General features: G+C 63.6%; 1 protein-coding gene across 4 annotated transcripts; it reads left to right on the forward strand.

Annotated features, from left to right (window-relative positions):
• The first annotated feature begins 790 nt into the window (after window positions 1–790).
• LOC125628121 (cdc42 effector protein 2) lies at window positions 791–13751 on the forward strand. Of its 4 annotated transcripts, none has more exons than XM_075122468.1 (2): window positions 791–1030; window positions 10984–13751. In XM_075122468.1, the coding sequence occupies exon 2, from the start codon at window positions 11260–11262 to the stop codon at window positions 11974–11976; it is 717 nt and encodes a 238-aa protein (XP_074978569.1). In that variant the 5' UTR covers window positions 791–1030; window positions 10984–11259; the 3' UTR covers window positions 11977–13751. The 4 variants fall into 4 exon arrangements, with proteins under 4 accessions (XP_074978569.1, XP_048688877.1, XP_074978570.1 ...); XM_048832920.2 differs by lacking the exon at window positions 791–1030 and adding an exon at window positions 1627–1819; XM_075122469.1 differs by lacking the exon at window positions 791–1030 and adding an exon at window positions 1849–2627.

Here is a 13751-nt window from a genome sequence, read left to right on the forward strand (position 1 = left end):
TCCCCCCCAGAGCCAGTGAGAGAACCCAGGAGTCCTGGCTCACAGCCCCCCCCCCCCCCCCACTAGATCCCACTTCCCTCCCAGAGCCAGGGATATAACCCAGGAGTCCTGGCTCGCAGCTGCCCGCCCAGTCCCACCAGACCCCACTTCCCTCCCAGACCCAAGGAGAGAACCCAGGAGTCCTGGCTCACAGTCCCCGTCCCCCCCCCAACTAGATCCCACTTCTCTCCCAGAGCCAGGGAGAGAACCCAGGAGTCCTGGCTCCCCCCACAGTGCGCCCTGCTTCATTCGCCCATTATTAGCTGAGTGCTGACAGGGTGCGTCTGTCTGTCTGTCTGTCGGGGCGGGGGGGGGGGGGAATCCGTGTGTTACACAGTCACAGTCCCTGACTCACCCTCGCTCTGTCGCCCCCCACTCCCAGGGGGGTCAAAGACTCAGGAGGGAGCCATTTCCCTGTAGAGGGGAAGAGGAAGCCCTGACTCATGGAACAGTTCTGCAGATAACTGGGTCTGTGTGACCCCCCATAAACACAGCCCCGCACTCTGTGCCCCCCAGATCTCCCCCGAACCTGCCTGTGCCCCTCACAGCCCCCCACCTGCAGCCTGTCCCTCCCAAGCCCTGTCTAAACATGCCCCACCAGCTGACCACGTCTGCACACTCACAAGTTTGCGCACATCGCACGCTCATTGATTTGCACACCCACTGCACAATCACGTGGGCACACTCTGTGCACAGACGTTTGCACACGCGCGTACCCTGCCGCTTTTGCGCCGTCACGTGCTTGCACGCACACGTTTGCACTGGCATTGTGCACTCGCGGTTGCACACAGAGCTGCACGCGCACTGTGCCACTCTCGGGCGGCCCCTCCCCGCCCGAGCCCCCAGCCCCAGGGCCCGGGATTTGGGGGGGCAGCGGGGCCGGACCGGGGCTTTACGTCAGCCGACCCCGTCCCCCGCCCCGCGGCTCCCGGCTGCGGAGCCAGCCCCGCGCAGGACGGACCCGAGCGGGGGCAGCTGCCGGCGGCCCCAGGCAAGTGCGGCGCCCATGGGGGCGGCGGGGTCCCGGGGGGCAGAACGGCGCCAGCCTGGGCCCCGGGCCGCCGGTGCGGGGGCGACCCGGGGCTGGGGGGAGCTTGGGGCCGGCCAGGGCGCGCGTGTCAGCGGGTGGGTGTGTCTGGGTGTGCGTGTCCGTGCCCTGCGTGCACACGGTGCGTTAACACGGGGGCGCAGGCTGCGGCTAGAGAGCAGCGCGTGTGGTGGGTTCTGCGTGGGAGCCAGATTTGTATTTGTGTGTTGGTGGGGGGGGGGTGATTGTCGGCCTGGGTGTCCCCTCGGGGTTTGCGCCCGTGAACCCCTTTCCCTCCCCGTGGCACAGGGCAGGGGGGCTGGCCTGGGCCAGGGGCTGTGGCCGGCGCGGGGACAGGTCTGTAGCTCCGGGTGCTGCCAGGGGCAGATTTCCAGACCCACGTCTCTGTTTGCTCCCTTCACGCCCCAGAGCCCAGAATGGGGGGTTTGCCCTGGGGGCAGGATTAGTCCCTAATCCGGACGCCCTCCCCCCGGCCCTGGCATTAAAGGGGCTCCGCTCCCGGGCGTGCGGTTTATTTATAACCCAGCGTGTCACATCCTCCCCCGGGGGCAGGGGGGCCCTTGCAGTGTTACACAACGCCGGGGTGTGTGCGGAGGGGGGAGCGCCAAGCACCGGCTCTTCTCGGCCAGAAGGGTGGACGGGTGCAGAGGCACCAGCCGGAGGCATCCTGGGGCTCGGCTGCCCTGTGGCGCGACCCAGGGCTTGGCGGGGTCCCTGCGGCCTGGCCAGGGGGTAGGTCTCGCCCAGAGGCTCGTGGGAGGCGCTGGGCCTGGCTTGGTGCACCGCGAGTGGAGAACGGTGCCGGGATGGGCCTGGGCGCATGGGGACCGACACGACCGGGGAACGGGCCCGGGGCAAGGACAGCTCAGCGGGGCGAGGCAAAGGCTGCGTCGGACGGTGGGTGCCCAGCTCGAGATGCAGCGGGGCCTGGCTCCCAGGCAGCATCCCCCGCCGGTGCCGCCGGGAAGGGCAGGGCGGCGCTCCGCGCTCTGCTCGGCTGGTTCAGCGCCCCCCTGCCATTCCTGGCTTCGCATCTGATGGCCAGGCCCCCCTGGGCCGGGCACGGCATGCACCCCTCCCCACTCCTGTACCGGCCCTGAGCCGGGGTCAAGCCCCCCACCCCACTCAGCCAGGAACATATGCCCCCGAGGAGGCAGGACCAAGGGGGGAGCCAGGTGGGTCTCGGCAGGCGGGAGCCCCTCCCCATACATTGGTTAGGAGTGAAACTGGGCTGGGAGTTTCCAGCCAGTCCCTGTTCCCAGGTCCTTGAACCTCAGGGCTGGGGGTCCTGAGCCCCGGGCTTGTCCTGGCAGCTGCAGGCTGGGCCAGGCAGGGAGGAGCGGGCCAGGGATGTGGGGGCCCTCGCACAGGGTGGCGACGTGGTGACGGGGTCGGTCAGGGATGCAGGCGACTTGGATTCTGTCCCAGCTCTGCTGCAGACCCCTCCCAGGCAAGTCGCTGCTGATGGGGAGAGAGAAACAAAGCCGAGCCCGGGTCACTGGCACAGAGCGATGCCGATCTCTTGGCAAGCTGGGCACAGGTGAACACTGCGTGTTTTAATGCGGCTGAATGCAAATGTAGACGGCTAGGAGCAGAAAACGGGAGCCGTACGCCCGTGCTGACAGGGGAGGGATGCTGCCGGGGGAGCAGGGACCCTGACAAAGGTTTGCGGGTTGTGGTGAGTACTCAGCTGGACACGACCCTGTCTGGCGACCCTGGGCCCCGGAACAGGGGAATCTCCAGCAGGAGCAGAGAGGTGGTTTCCCCTGTGTTTGGCCCTGGTGGGACGCTGCTGGGAGCCTGGGGCTGGTTCTGGGGCCCGCTGGTCAATCGGGGGGTCTGAGAAGAGCCAGGAGAATGACCGACAGGTTCGGAAGCTCCTGGGGGCGACAGACGGCAGGAGCCCTGGCTGCTTAGCTGAGCACAGAGACAGTTCAGGGGTGACTTTATCCCCGTCTGTAGCTGCCTGCGGGGAACAAATGTTTCCTGGCCGGCTCGCCAGGCTTGCCGGCTGGGATTTGAAGCTAGATAAATTCAGCCGGGAAACAAGGTGCAAGTTTTGCTAGTGAGGGTAATTAACCACTGGAGCAACTTCCCAGGGACCTGGGGGATTCTCCAGCACTGACCATTTGTAAACCAGGGTAGGAGGTTTTCCTAAGAGCTCTGCTCTAGCGATTCCCCTGGGGCAGTTCTCTGTGTTATACCGGGGTCAAGGGGTGTCAGACCAGCCGGTCACCATGGTACCTTCTGACCTTGGAATCTGGGAATCTCTCTGGGCCTTTGTTCCCCATCCATAAAACCAGGGTGATGAGTCTGCCTCGTCTGATAGGGTTGTTGTGAGCTCTTCACTATGGAGACAGTCTGGGTCTGGGCAGCCCCCGGCGCGACGGGGCCCCAATCTTGGCTGGGGTCTGGGCAGCCCCCGGCGCGACGGGGCCCCAATCTTGGCTGGGGTCTGGGCAGCCCCCGGCGCGACGGGGCCCCAATCTTGGCTGGGGTCTGGGCAGCCCCCGGCGCGACGGGGCCCCAATCTTGGCTGGGGTCTGGGCAGCCCCCGGCGCGACGGGGCCCCAATCTTGGCTGGGGTCTGGGCAGCCCCCGGCGCGACGGGGCCCCAATCTTGGCTGGGGTCTGGGCAGCCCCCGGCGCGACGGGGCCCCAATCTTGGCTGGGGTCTGGGCAGCCCCCGGCGCGACGGGGCCCTGAGGCTTTGCTGGGATGATGCTCCAGGTGGTGTGGACGGGAGTGTAACAGGCCATCGCTCGGGGAACACGGCTCTCACCAGGCAGCGCTGTGCTGTCCCACGGCTGCCCAAGGCCGGGTTCCTGGCACTTTCCTTTGGAGCTGCTGGGCCTGGCTGCAGTGGGAGGCAGGATGCTGGCTGGGTCTTGTGTGCAAGGGGCTGCTCTGGGCCCCTGCTGCAGGCTGACGCTGGGCTGTGTGGACACATCTCCGGCGCCGGGCAGGTTCCGTAGGTCTCAGAGTCGGCGGCCTCAGGGAAGGGCCCCCTGGTGAATCTGGTCCAATCTGCCCACCATCTGCGCCACCCCCAGGGTCGAGGTTTGGCCTCGATTTGCCCTGGGCGTGGGACGCGCGAGGGCAGCCCTGGGCAGGACATGGTGCTGAATGAATCCACTGCTCTGCTGGTGCCTGTCGCAGCTGGAGGACTCCGTGTGCCGTCTGCTCTGGGGTGTCTCCTGCACTCAGTCGCCTCCCCTGTTAGATGGCACAGTCAGTGAATCTAACCACCAGCCCCCACCGCCCTCCCAGAGCCGGGGAGAGAACCCAGGAGTCCTGGCTCCCAGTCCCCCCCCCCCGCCCTGCTCTAACTACTAGCCCCCACCCCCCTCCCAGAGCCAAGGATAGAACCCAGGAGTCCTGGCTCCCAGCACTAACCACTAGACCCCACTGTGCGTCTCCAGCCCTACAGCACAAAGGCTGGGAGGGGGCGGGCTGGGCCCTGCTGTCCCCAGTGCAGAGATGGGCGGGCGGGCGGGCGGGCGGGCGGGCGGGGGGGGGGGGTTTCCTCCCCCTTAATCTGCCCCGCTGGGTCCATTCCCGGCAGGAAGTGGAGGCAGCCTGGCCATTTATGGTAACAAAACTAGGGACTGGCTGGAGAGCGGGAGCAGGACGGAAGGAGCCGGGTGGCCAGGCCCCCGGGGAGACGTGTGTGCACACTTGCACATGGACACACACTCACACATGCACACTCACTCACATGAACATGCTGTCACCGAGTCCCCGGGCGATGCTCTGGAACTGCTCCCTACGAAGCCAGGCAGGACTCTGGGGAAGTCTCCTCTCTGGGAGCAGCCTGTCTGCAGGACACACAGCTCACCCAGCTTCCACCTTCCTGGGTCTGACCTCGGAGCATTCAGCCTCCTCTGCCCCTCCGTGCGCTTCCAACAGCCAGTCCGCCCAAGTGGGGTCCTGGGGAAGCCAGAGGGTCCTGCCCCCAACTCCGCAGTCAGACGTGACTCTCAGCCAGCCGGGGAAACAGAAGGTTTATTAGATGACAGAACATGGTCTAACACAGAGCTTGCAGGTGCAGAGAACAGGACCCCTCAGCTGGGTCCATTTTGGGGGGCAGTGAGCCAGACAACCAGGTCTGCCCTTCACTCCATGTCCCAGCCAGCCCCAAACTGAAACTCCCTCCAGCCCCTCCTCCTCTGGGCTTTGTCCCTTTCCCGGGCCAGGAGGTCACCTGATTCCTTTGTTCTCCAACCCTTTAGCTCTCACCTGGCAGGGGGAAGGGCCCAGACCATCCGTTGCCAGGAAACAGGGTGTTGGCCATTGTCTGTGTCCAGACCCCTGCACACAGCTGCCCTCTAGGGCTCTGCAATGATCAAACACCCTTACCCCACCCCCTGATACTTAAGATCTGCCTAGGGGAAACTGAGGCACCCCACAATATTCGGAGGAAACATTAAGAACAGTCCCACTTCATCACATCTCTCCCCCCTTCGAGATCGAACTGAGTGGGGTCACTTTAGCCGGTGAACTGGGGAAGTTCGAAGCCACCAACGTTCCCGTGGATGCCCCAGCATCTCTCCCATTCCTTGGTAGGAGTTACACCAGGCCCTTCCAGTTTCACGCCCTCCCTTAGGTCGGGGGGGGGGTGGTCGATAGCACTTGCAGGCCGCATGTGGGAAGGTTTATGCGGCCCATGCCCTTTGGCCACCCCAAAACTCCAGGGGGTCAAACTGGGATTGGATCTTCTCCCCAACAAGCTGGCCAAACACAGCCACTTGGTTATAGGACTGTTTAACTTTCTTAACAGCTTTCACTCCATCTGAGACCTTCTCAAAGCTCTCCACACTGGGACTTTCAACAGGAAAGTCGGTGGATCCATTCACAACAGAAAATTTCTGGCTGTTAGGAACTGAAACTTTCTTGTTTAAATCACTTTCACACCCTTCAGTGGCAGTAAACTGCTTGCAAAGACTCCAGGAGGATTCCTTTCCCTAGGGCTTTTCTATGCAACAATTCACCCCTCACAGAAATTCTGCTCTTACCCTCTTTCCCTAGGGCTTGCTCTAGAGGAACACTTTCCTGAGCAACAACAGACTCTTTCTGGGTCTCCCTTACATCCAGAATTACCTCTGGCCCATCAGGCGGATTCCTACACAATCCCCTTTCAGGCAAACTGACAGACTTCCTAGATAAAAGGTTGTCACGGAGTCCCTGGGCGATGCTCTGGAACTGCTCCCCATGAAGCCAGTCAGGACTCTGGGGCAGTCGCCTTTCTGTGAGCAGCCTGTCTTCAGGACACACAGCTCACACAGCTTCCACCTTCCTGGGTCTGACCTCGGAGCATTCAGCATCCTCTGCCCCTCCGTGCGCTTCCCACTGCGAGTCCGCTCAGGCGGGGCTCCTGGGGAAGCCAGAGGGTCCTGCACCCCAACTTCGCAGTCAGACGTGACTCTCAGCCAGCCAGTAAAACAGAAGGTTTATTAGACGACAGGAACATGGTCTAAAACAGAGCTTGCAGGTGCAGAGAATGGGACCCCTCAGCTGGGTCCATTTTGGGGGGCAGTGAGCCAGACAACCACGTCTGCACTTCACTCCATGTCCCAGCCAGCCCCAAACTGAAACTCCCTCCAGCCCCTCCTCCTCTGGGCTTTGTTCCTTTCCCGGGCCAGGAGGTCACCTGATTCCTTTGTTCTCCAACCCTTCAGCTCTCACCTTGCAGGGGGGGAAGGGCCCAGGCCATCAGTTGCCAGGAAACAGGGTGTCGGCCATTCTCTGTGTCCAGACTCCTGCACACACCTGCCCTCTAGGGCTCTGCAATGATCATACACCCTTACCCCACCCCCTAGATACTTAAGAACTGCCTGGGGGAAACTGAGGCACCCCCACACTATTCAGAGGAAACATTAAGAACAGTCCCACTTCGTCACAAAGGTCAGAAGCATTCTCCTTCCCTTTGCCACACACAAGTTCAGGAATCTTTTCCTTCTTGCTACAGGTTTCCACACCCTCAGTAGGTAACATAATCACATCACCTTCATGCTCTCCTTGTGCCCTGGCTAGGATCTCACCCTGATTAGATAGAGTTGCTACACCCTTTCCCAGTCACACACTAGCAACAGGCAAAATACAAGCACCCGAATTGTCTGGTCTCTGGGATTACATAGACACTAACTGGATGCGACCTGTTACAGGGCCATTCTCCCGAGCAGACACAAACTTAGGACCCTTTTCCCTTCCTGGACTTTAGCTGAATCCAGAGCCAACTCTGAGACAACTGCACTCCCCTCAGCCATCACAGGCTGAAAGGCCCCTTCTGTCTGCTCCATAGACAAAGAAGAGCCGGACACACTTTCTCCTTTCCCAGACACCCAGCTTGGGATCTCATTCCCCTGGTCCCAGCACACAAGGCTGGTCACAGACAACTGCTTGGAGATCAGGGTAGCTCCCTCCACAGGCAAGTCAATACCCCTGACAGACACAGGCACGTTTCCTTCCCTGTCCCACTTCTCCACCCAGCTAACAGGTAAGGTCCAGGGACACTCATCTTCCACTCTCCTCGCCTTCCCACCCTGCTGACTAGACACAGCCATCAGCTCACAAGGCAGCCTAGGCTCATCCAGACTTTCCTTACCCAGCACCTTGCCACTCCCCACAGCTCCCCTGCCCTGCCTGTGTCTCCCCCCACTCAGCTGGGGTCTCAGCTCCCACTGTGCTCAGCGCTGCCCTTGCTGTCCCAGTGGGGGTAGGCAGCGAGCTCGCTGCTTTCCTCACTGCATCAGAGCCAGGGTGAGCCCCCTGAGCCCCCTCTCCGGTGTGCAAGGGGGGCGGGGAGCCCCAGGGGTCTGGTTACAGGCAGGCAGGTAGCCTAAGCCTAGCAGCTCCTCCCCCCTGCCAGCCAGGTCATCTGCATTTTCACTGATCATTTCCCTCTCCACCGATTGGTTCCCTGGATTCAAATTCAAACCCTTGGCCATTACAGGAGCAGGGCCTGGATCCTGTCCCAAAGAGACACAGTCACCCCACAACAGGGTCTCGCAGCTGGTGTCCTGGAGAACCCCAACGACCAGCCAGCCCCACCCCTCCTGGATCTGCACAGGGATCTGGGCCATAGGCAGGGCGAGGGGCTTCGTCCCTGGGACCCTCACCCAGCTCACACAGCCCCTCGGCATCTGAGGCTGCACCCCCCAGGGTCTGACACCAGTTCTCTCTGTCCCAGGATCTCGCCACCCCAGGAATGTCTCCCCGTTGACCATCACCTTCCGCTCCCACTGGAGGTCCGAGGGGCCTGACCCCAGGGAACTCCACACAGACATATAGGTTGGGATCAGGAGTGGGAGCCTGTCCACCTCCCCAACCATCTGGCTGACGGAGTCTATGGCCTTGGGACCCAGCAAGGGAGCTAGACACCGGGGCTTTTCCGCAGGGTCCCCCTGGTTCAAATCGCCAGCCTGCTAAAGGCAGTGAGGTGGGCATCCACATCCCCCCTCCTTAACCAGGGGCAGCAATTTAGTCTCGAGGTTCCCTGCGGAACTGGCCCCCCGGGGTCTATCCCCACTCACCCCTGGGGAGGTCCCCTAGGCCTCTCCGCTCCCCCACCGCCAGTTCATGCTGCTGCTGCTTCTGCAGCTCTTTCTCGGGCTCTCGCTGTCTCCCACGGTCCTCTTGCTCTCTCGGACTCAGCTCCAATCCTGTCCGTCTTCGATCCGTGGATGGGGAACCCGATCGTGAAGACCCTCGTCTGGTCGGGGACAGGAGTCTTGGGGATGTCTGGCTCCCGCTCCAGTTGCTCCCAGATCCTGCTATAGCCCCATTTGGGGTCAGGAATCTGTTCCTTAGAGCGGTCATCCTCCTCCAGCTGCACGATGAACTGTGCCTTGGTGAACTTTCCAACGCTCAACCCTCTCTTTCTGCACAGGGTTACAATGTCCTTCTTAAGGAGACGGTGACAGGCCATCACTCCGCTCTTCCCCAGTTGTTGTGGACTCACAGGCCTGTGTGCTCTCAGCTCCCCATGGTTTCCAGGGAGAACCCCTAGTGTGCCAGCCCTTCTCGAGGTCACCACCTCTTTGCCAGGGTCGAGCCGCAGACTCCTCTGCCCCTTGGACCGCTCGCTGCGATCCCCAGGGGGCCCCTGTTACTGCAAAAGTCCTTCTCTCTGGTCACACACTTCCAGGGGTTAACCGCCCCCTGAAACAGTCTCTCTCTGAATCTTCAGCACACCTGGTCCCCATCAATACCCCTTCGTTTTACTGCTCCCCAGTCACTTACTGCAGGAAGCGCCATCCGCGGGGTGCAGTACATCCCACCGCTGCCACCGGTTGTCACAGAGTCCCCGGGCGATGCTCTGGACCTGCTCCCCGCGAAGCCAGGCAGGACTCTGGGGGAGTCTCCTCTCTGTGAGCAACCTGTCTTCAGGACACACAGCTCACCCGGCTCCACCTTCCTGGGTCTGACCTCGGAGCATTCAGCATCCTCTGCGCCTCCCTGCGCTTCCCCCCAGCGAGTCCGCTCAGGCGGGGCTCCTGGGGAAGCCAGAGGGTCCTGCACCCCAACTTCGCAGTCAGACGTGACTCTCAACCAGCCGGGGAAACAGAAGGTTTATTAGACGACAGGAACATGGTCTAGCACAGAGCTTGCAGGTGAAGAGAACCGGACCCCTCAGCTGGGTCCATTTTGGGGGGCAGTGAGCCAGACAACCACGTCTGCCCTTCACTCCATGTCCCAGCCAGCCCCAAACTGAAACTCCCTCCAGCCCCTCTTCCTCTGGGCTTTGTTCCTTTCCCGGGCCAGGAGGTCACCTGATTCCTTTGTTCTCCAACCCTTTAGCTCTCACCTTGCAGGGAGGAAGGGCCCAGGCCATCCGTTGCCAGGAAACAGGGTGTCGGCCATTCTCTGTGTCCAGACCCCTGCACACCCCTGCTCTTTAGGGTTCTGCAACGATCATACACCCTTGCCCCACCCCCTAGAGACTTAAGAACTGCCTAGGGGAAACTGAGGCACCCCCACACTATTCAGAGGAAACATTAAGAACAGTCCCGCTTCGTCACACATACGTGCACTCACACTCACACACACATGCACACTCACACATTTGCACATGCACACGTGTGTGCACTCACATGTGCACTCACACACTCACACGCACACACTTACGCATGTGCACTCCCATGCGTGCACACACTCAGCCCCCCCCCCAGTTGAAGGCTCTTGGAAAGCTGCCCCAGGGAGCCCTGGTGGCCCGGGTTGTAGTGGTGCCCGTGGATCGGTCCACGTGCCCGTGGGAAGGATCCCGCTGGCTGCCCAGCGCCCCGCATTAGGGTCCCTCAAGCACAGCCCAGCCCAGGGTTCCCTGGTCTGCTCCTGGCCCCTTGGTGGCTCCAGTCGGAGCCTCGCGCTGCACGGCGGAAGTGGAGCAGGGCCTGACCCCCCGCGGCTAGTGATGCACGTGCCCCGGGCAGGGCAGGGAGCTGCTGGTGGGATGGGGGGGTCCGCACGGTGCTGGGAGCTTTGTGTGTGTATGCATGTGGCTGTCAAGTGTGTGCGGTGTACGTCATTGTGTGTGGGGGGGTGTTTGCACACGTGAAGCCGCTGCTAACCCATCCCACTGGGGACAGCAGGTGTCTGAGCCCAGAGCACGTTAGGCCGGCTGGGTGGAAGTGGCCCCAGGAACCAGCCCCCAGGGAGGGGGTCGTTCTCACTGGGGCTGGGGCTGCTCCGTAGCCGCGTCCCTGAGACCCAGCAATGCCAGGTCTCGGCTCTGCAAGTCCCAGCCCCCCCCTGCTGCCTTGGCCCGTCCCTGGGGGAACCCAGCCTCAGCCCCGGCCCCACACTCCCTGTTGCGTGGTTTGCGAACACCCCCCAGGCTAGGTGCCCCAGGCAGCGCCGTGGCCCCCCGGTAACGCTCCCTGCTCTGGCTGTTACAGGTGGAGATGCTGCCCCCCGCGGCCGGCTGAGGGGGCGAGAGCGAGGTTGGTCGCCCCGACGCCGGGATCCTGAGTTGGCGTGCCGACCGGGGGTGCCTGCGAAACCCCAGAGGAAGGGGACGTCCTGGGCCGGTCCTGCTGGTGGCTGAGCTCCCAAGGTACCATCCCAGCCGGGCTCCCGAGAGCACCCGCCAGGCCGAGGAGGGACTGGGCCTCGGGGAAGTGCCTGGCCCCTGGGGGCGCCTGCCAGGCCTCAGAGCCGCCGGCCGCCCCGCCATGCCCGCCAAGACCCCCATCTACCTGAAGCCCTCGACGCCGAAGCGGGGCCGGAAGCTGCGGCTGCGGGACGTGCTGTCGAGCGACATGATCAGCCCGCCGCTGGGGGACTTCCGGCACAGCGCCCACATCGGGCCGGCGGGCGAGGGCGACATGTTCGGGGAACTCTCCTTCCTGCAGGGCAAGTACGACCTGCTGCCCCCCCTGGGCCGCCGCCTGGCCTCGCAGAGCGCCCAGGCCGTGGGCCAGGAGCTGGCCCGGGGCCCCGCCGCCAGCGGCTACCGCAGCCTGCTCAAGAGCGCCGTCTCCCTGCCTGTCTTCAGCGGGGCACCGAGCCCGGAGCAGGCGCCCCCCAAGCCGCCCCGGCTGCACCTGGAGGAGCTGCCCAGCAGCCAGCGCTCCATGTCCGTCAGCTGCGGTGAGGGCTGTTTCCACAGCGGGCAGGGCCTGCCCTTCTCCCTCCCGCACTACAACCAGCTGCCCTCCTCCGTCTCCTTCTCCGCCGACTCCTCCGAGGGCTCCTTCCCGGGCCCCTGGGGCCTGGGCTACGGCACCCGGGCCGGCACGGACACCCAGGAGCCCCCGTGCTCCCCCGGGGCCTCTGTCCCGCGCTCCGAGTCCCTGCTGGGGCTGGACCTGGACCTGGGCCCCTCCATCCTGGACGACGTGCTGCGGATCATGGAGGAGTACAAGCTGCCGGGCGCCAAGGCCCTGTAGATCCGTCCTCCACGCCATGGAGGCTCCTTGGCCTGGCAGCCCCCCGCCCAGCTGCAGGGTGCTGCCCACTCAGAAAACGCCCTGACCTCTGAGCCGCCCACGGCCTGGGCCCAGGAGGGGCACCGTAGCTCGAGCAGCCTGGGGTCTGTGGGGAGCTCCCCAGCCTGCTGGGACTGGCCCCCAGAGGGGACCGAGGGGCACAGCTTAGCCCCTGACCCATCGCGGCTCAGGAACCGGCCTCGGGGGTCGCCTGGCTGGAGGGGAACCCGGCGCACGGACACTCGCTCCGGCTCTGCCTGTCACCAACACCAGCTGGATTTCAGGAAGTTTCAGGCCCTCAGCGCTCCCTGCCCGGCTCTGCCCCGGGGCGGGCTTGGCTCTGGGCCGGCGAGGGTACGGGCTGAGCCGTGCGCTGAGCCCCGGGCTCCTCGCTCTGCGGCCCCGCCGCTGGGTTTTCCCGCAGCTGGAGACTCGCGGGCCCTGTGGAACGGGCTGGGACCCAGCTCGGGGATGTGGGATCCTGCCCCACTGGGCACAGAGCCCAGATTTAAACGCTAACCCCCCCACCCAGCCTAACCGCAGACCCCTCCCCCAAACGTCCCTGCTTCCTGCCATGGGCCTTGGCTGGCTCCTGACCCCGGTGGGGGGGCTCCCGAATGTTCTGGGGCCAGGGTGACCCATGTGACGCTCCACAGCAGGAAGGTCTGGGCATGTCCCCGCCCAGGCACGCAGCAGCATCCTCACCTCTGACCCCCCCCCCACACGGAGGGGCTGCCCCTGTCCAGAGCCCTCCCCCACGTCCCCCCACGTCCCTGCGCACGGAGCCCCGAGGACTGGGGGCCGCCAGGGCGTGAGGTGGGAAAGGACGGGGAGGGTTGGTGGCCGAGAAGGGGAGTGGGGAGACACACACACACACCCCTGCCCCCCCACATACACCCCTACACTCACGCCCCATGCTCACACACTCCATACACACAAACCCACACACCCCCCATGCTCACACACCCCTACACACACACCCACACACACCCCATGCTCACACACCCACACACACCCCTACACACACCCCATACACCCAAACCCACACATACCCCATGCTCACACACTCCATACACACACCCCTAGACACAAACCCACACACCCACCCCTACACAGACAAACCCACACCCACCCCATACTCACACACACCCCCACACACCCCTCACACCCATACACACAACCCCCCCACACCCCTACACACACTCCATACACACAAACCCACACACACACCCCTACACACACACACACCCCTAGACACACTCACTCATACTGTTCTTGGGTTGTTTGCTGCCAGCACCCAGCGGCTCCTGCATCTCAGCCAGCGGATGCTGCTGCCCTTCTGCAGGGGCCAGGCTGAGGGATGGAGCAGGCCGGGGGAGCGCCCCTAGAGTTCAGGCACCAAACCTTCCTGCCCCCTTGGGAGGGGGGCCGCCCCACAGCCACAGCCAGGCCCCCCAGGTTCTGCCCTGGGCCCCTGCAGCATCCTTGGCAAATCCCAGCTGGTGACGCCTGCCCCTCTAACCACAGAGGCTGGTGCGTGGCTTCGCGTGGGATCGTCTGGCTGGCGTCTAGTTCTGGCCCTTCAGCAGCTCCTGCCCCCTGCAGAACGGCTCCTGCCCTCCCCTCATGAGCCCCCTGCAGCGCATCCCCCCTCTGCCCATCACTGTGGCCTCTGAACCCCTCTCTCTCCTGCCACCTGGAGTCGTGTGTCAGCAATAAAAGTGTTTCGTCCCCAG

This window comes from Caretta caretta, chromosome 23 (genome assembly GCF_965140235.1).
Source record: "Caretta caretta isolate rCarCar2 chromosome 23, rCarCar1.hap1, whole genome shotgun sequence".
NCBI lineage: Eukaryota > Metazoa > Chordata > Testudines > Cheloniidae > Caretta > Caretta caretta.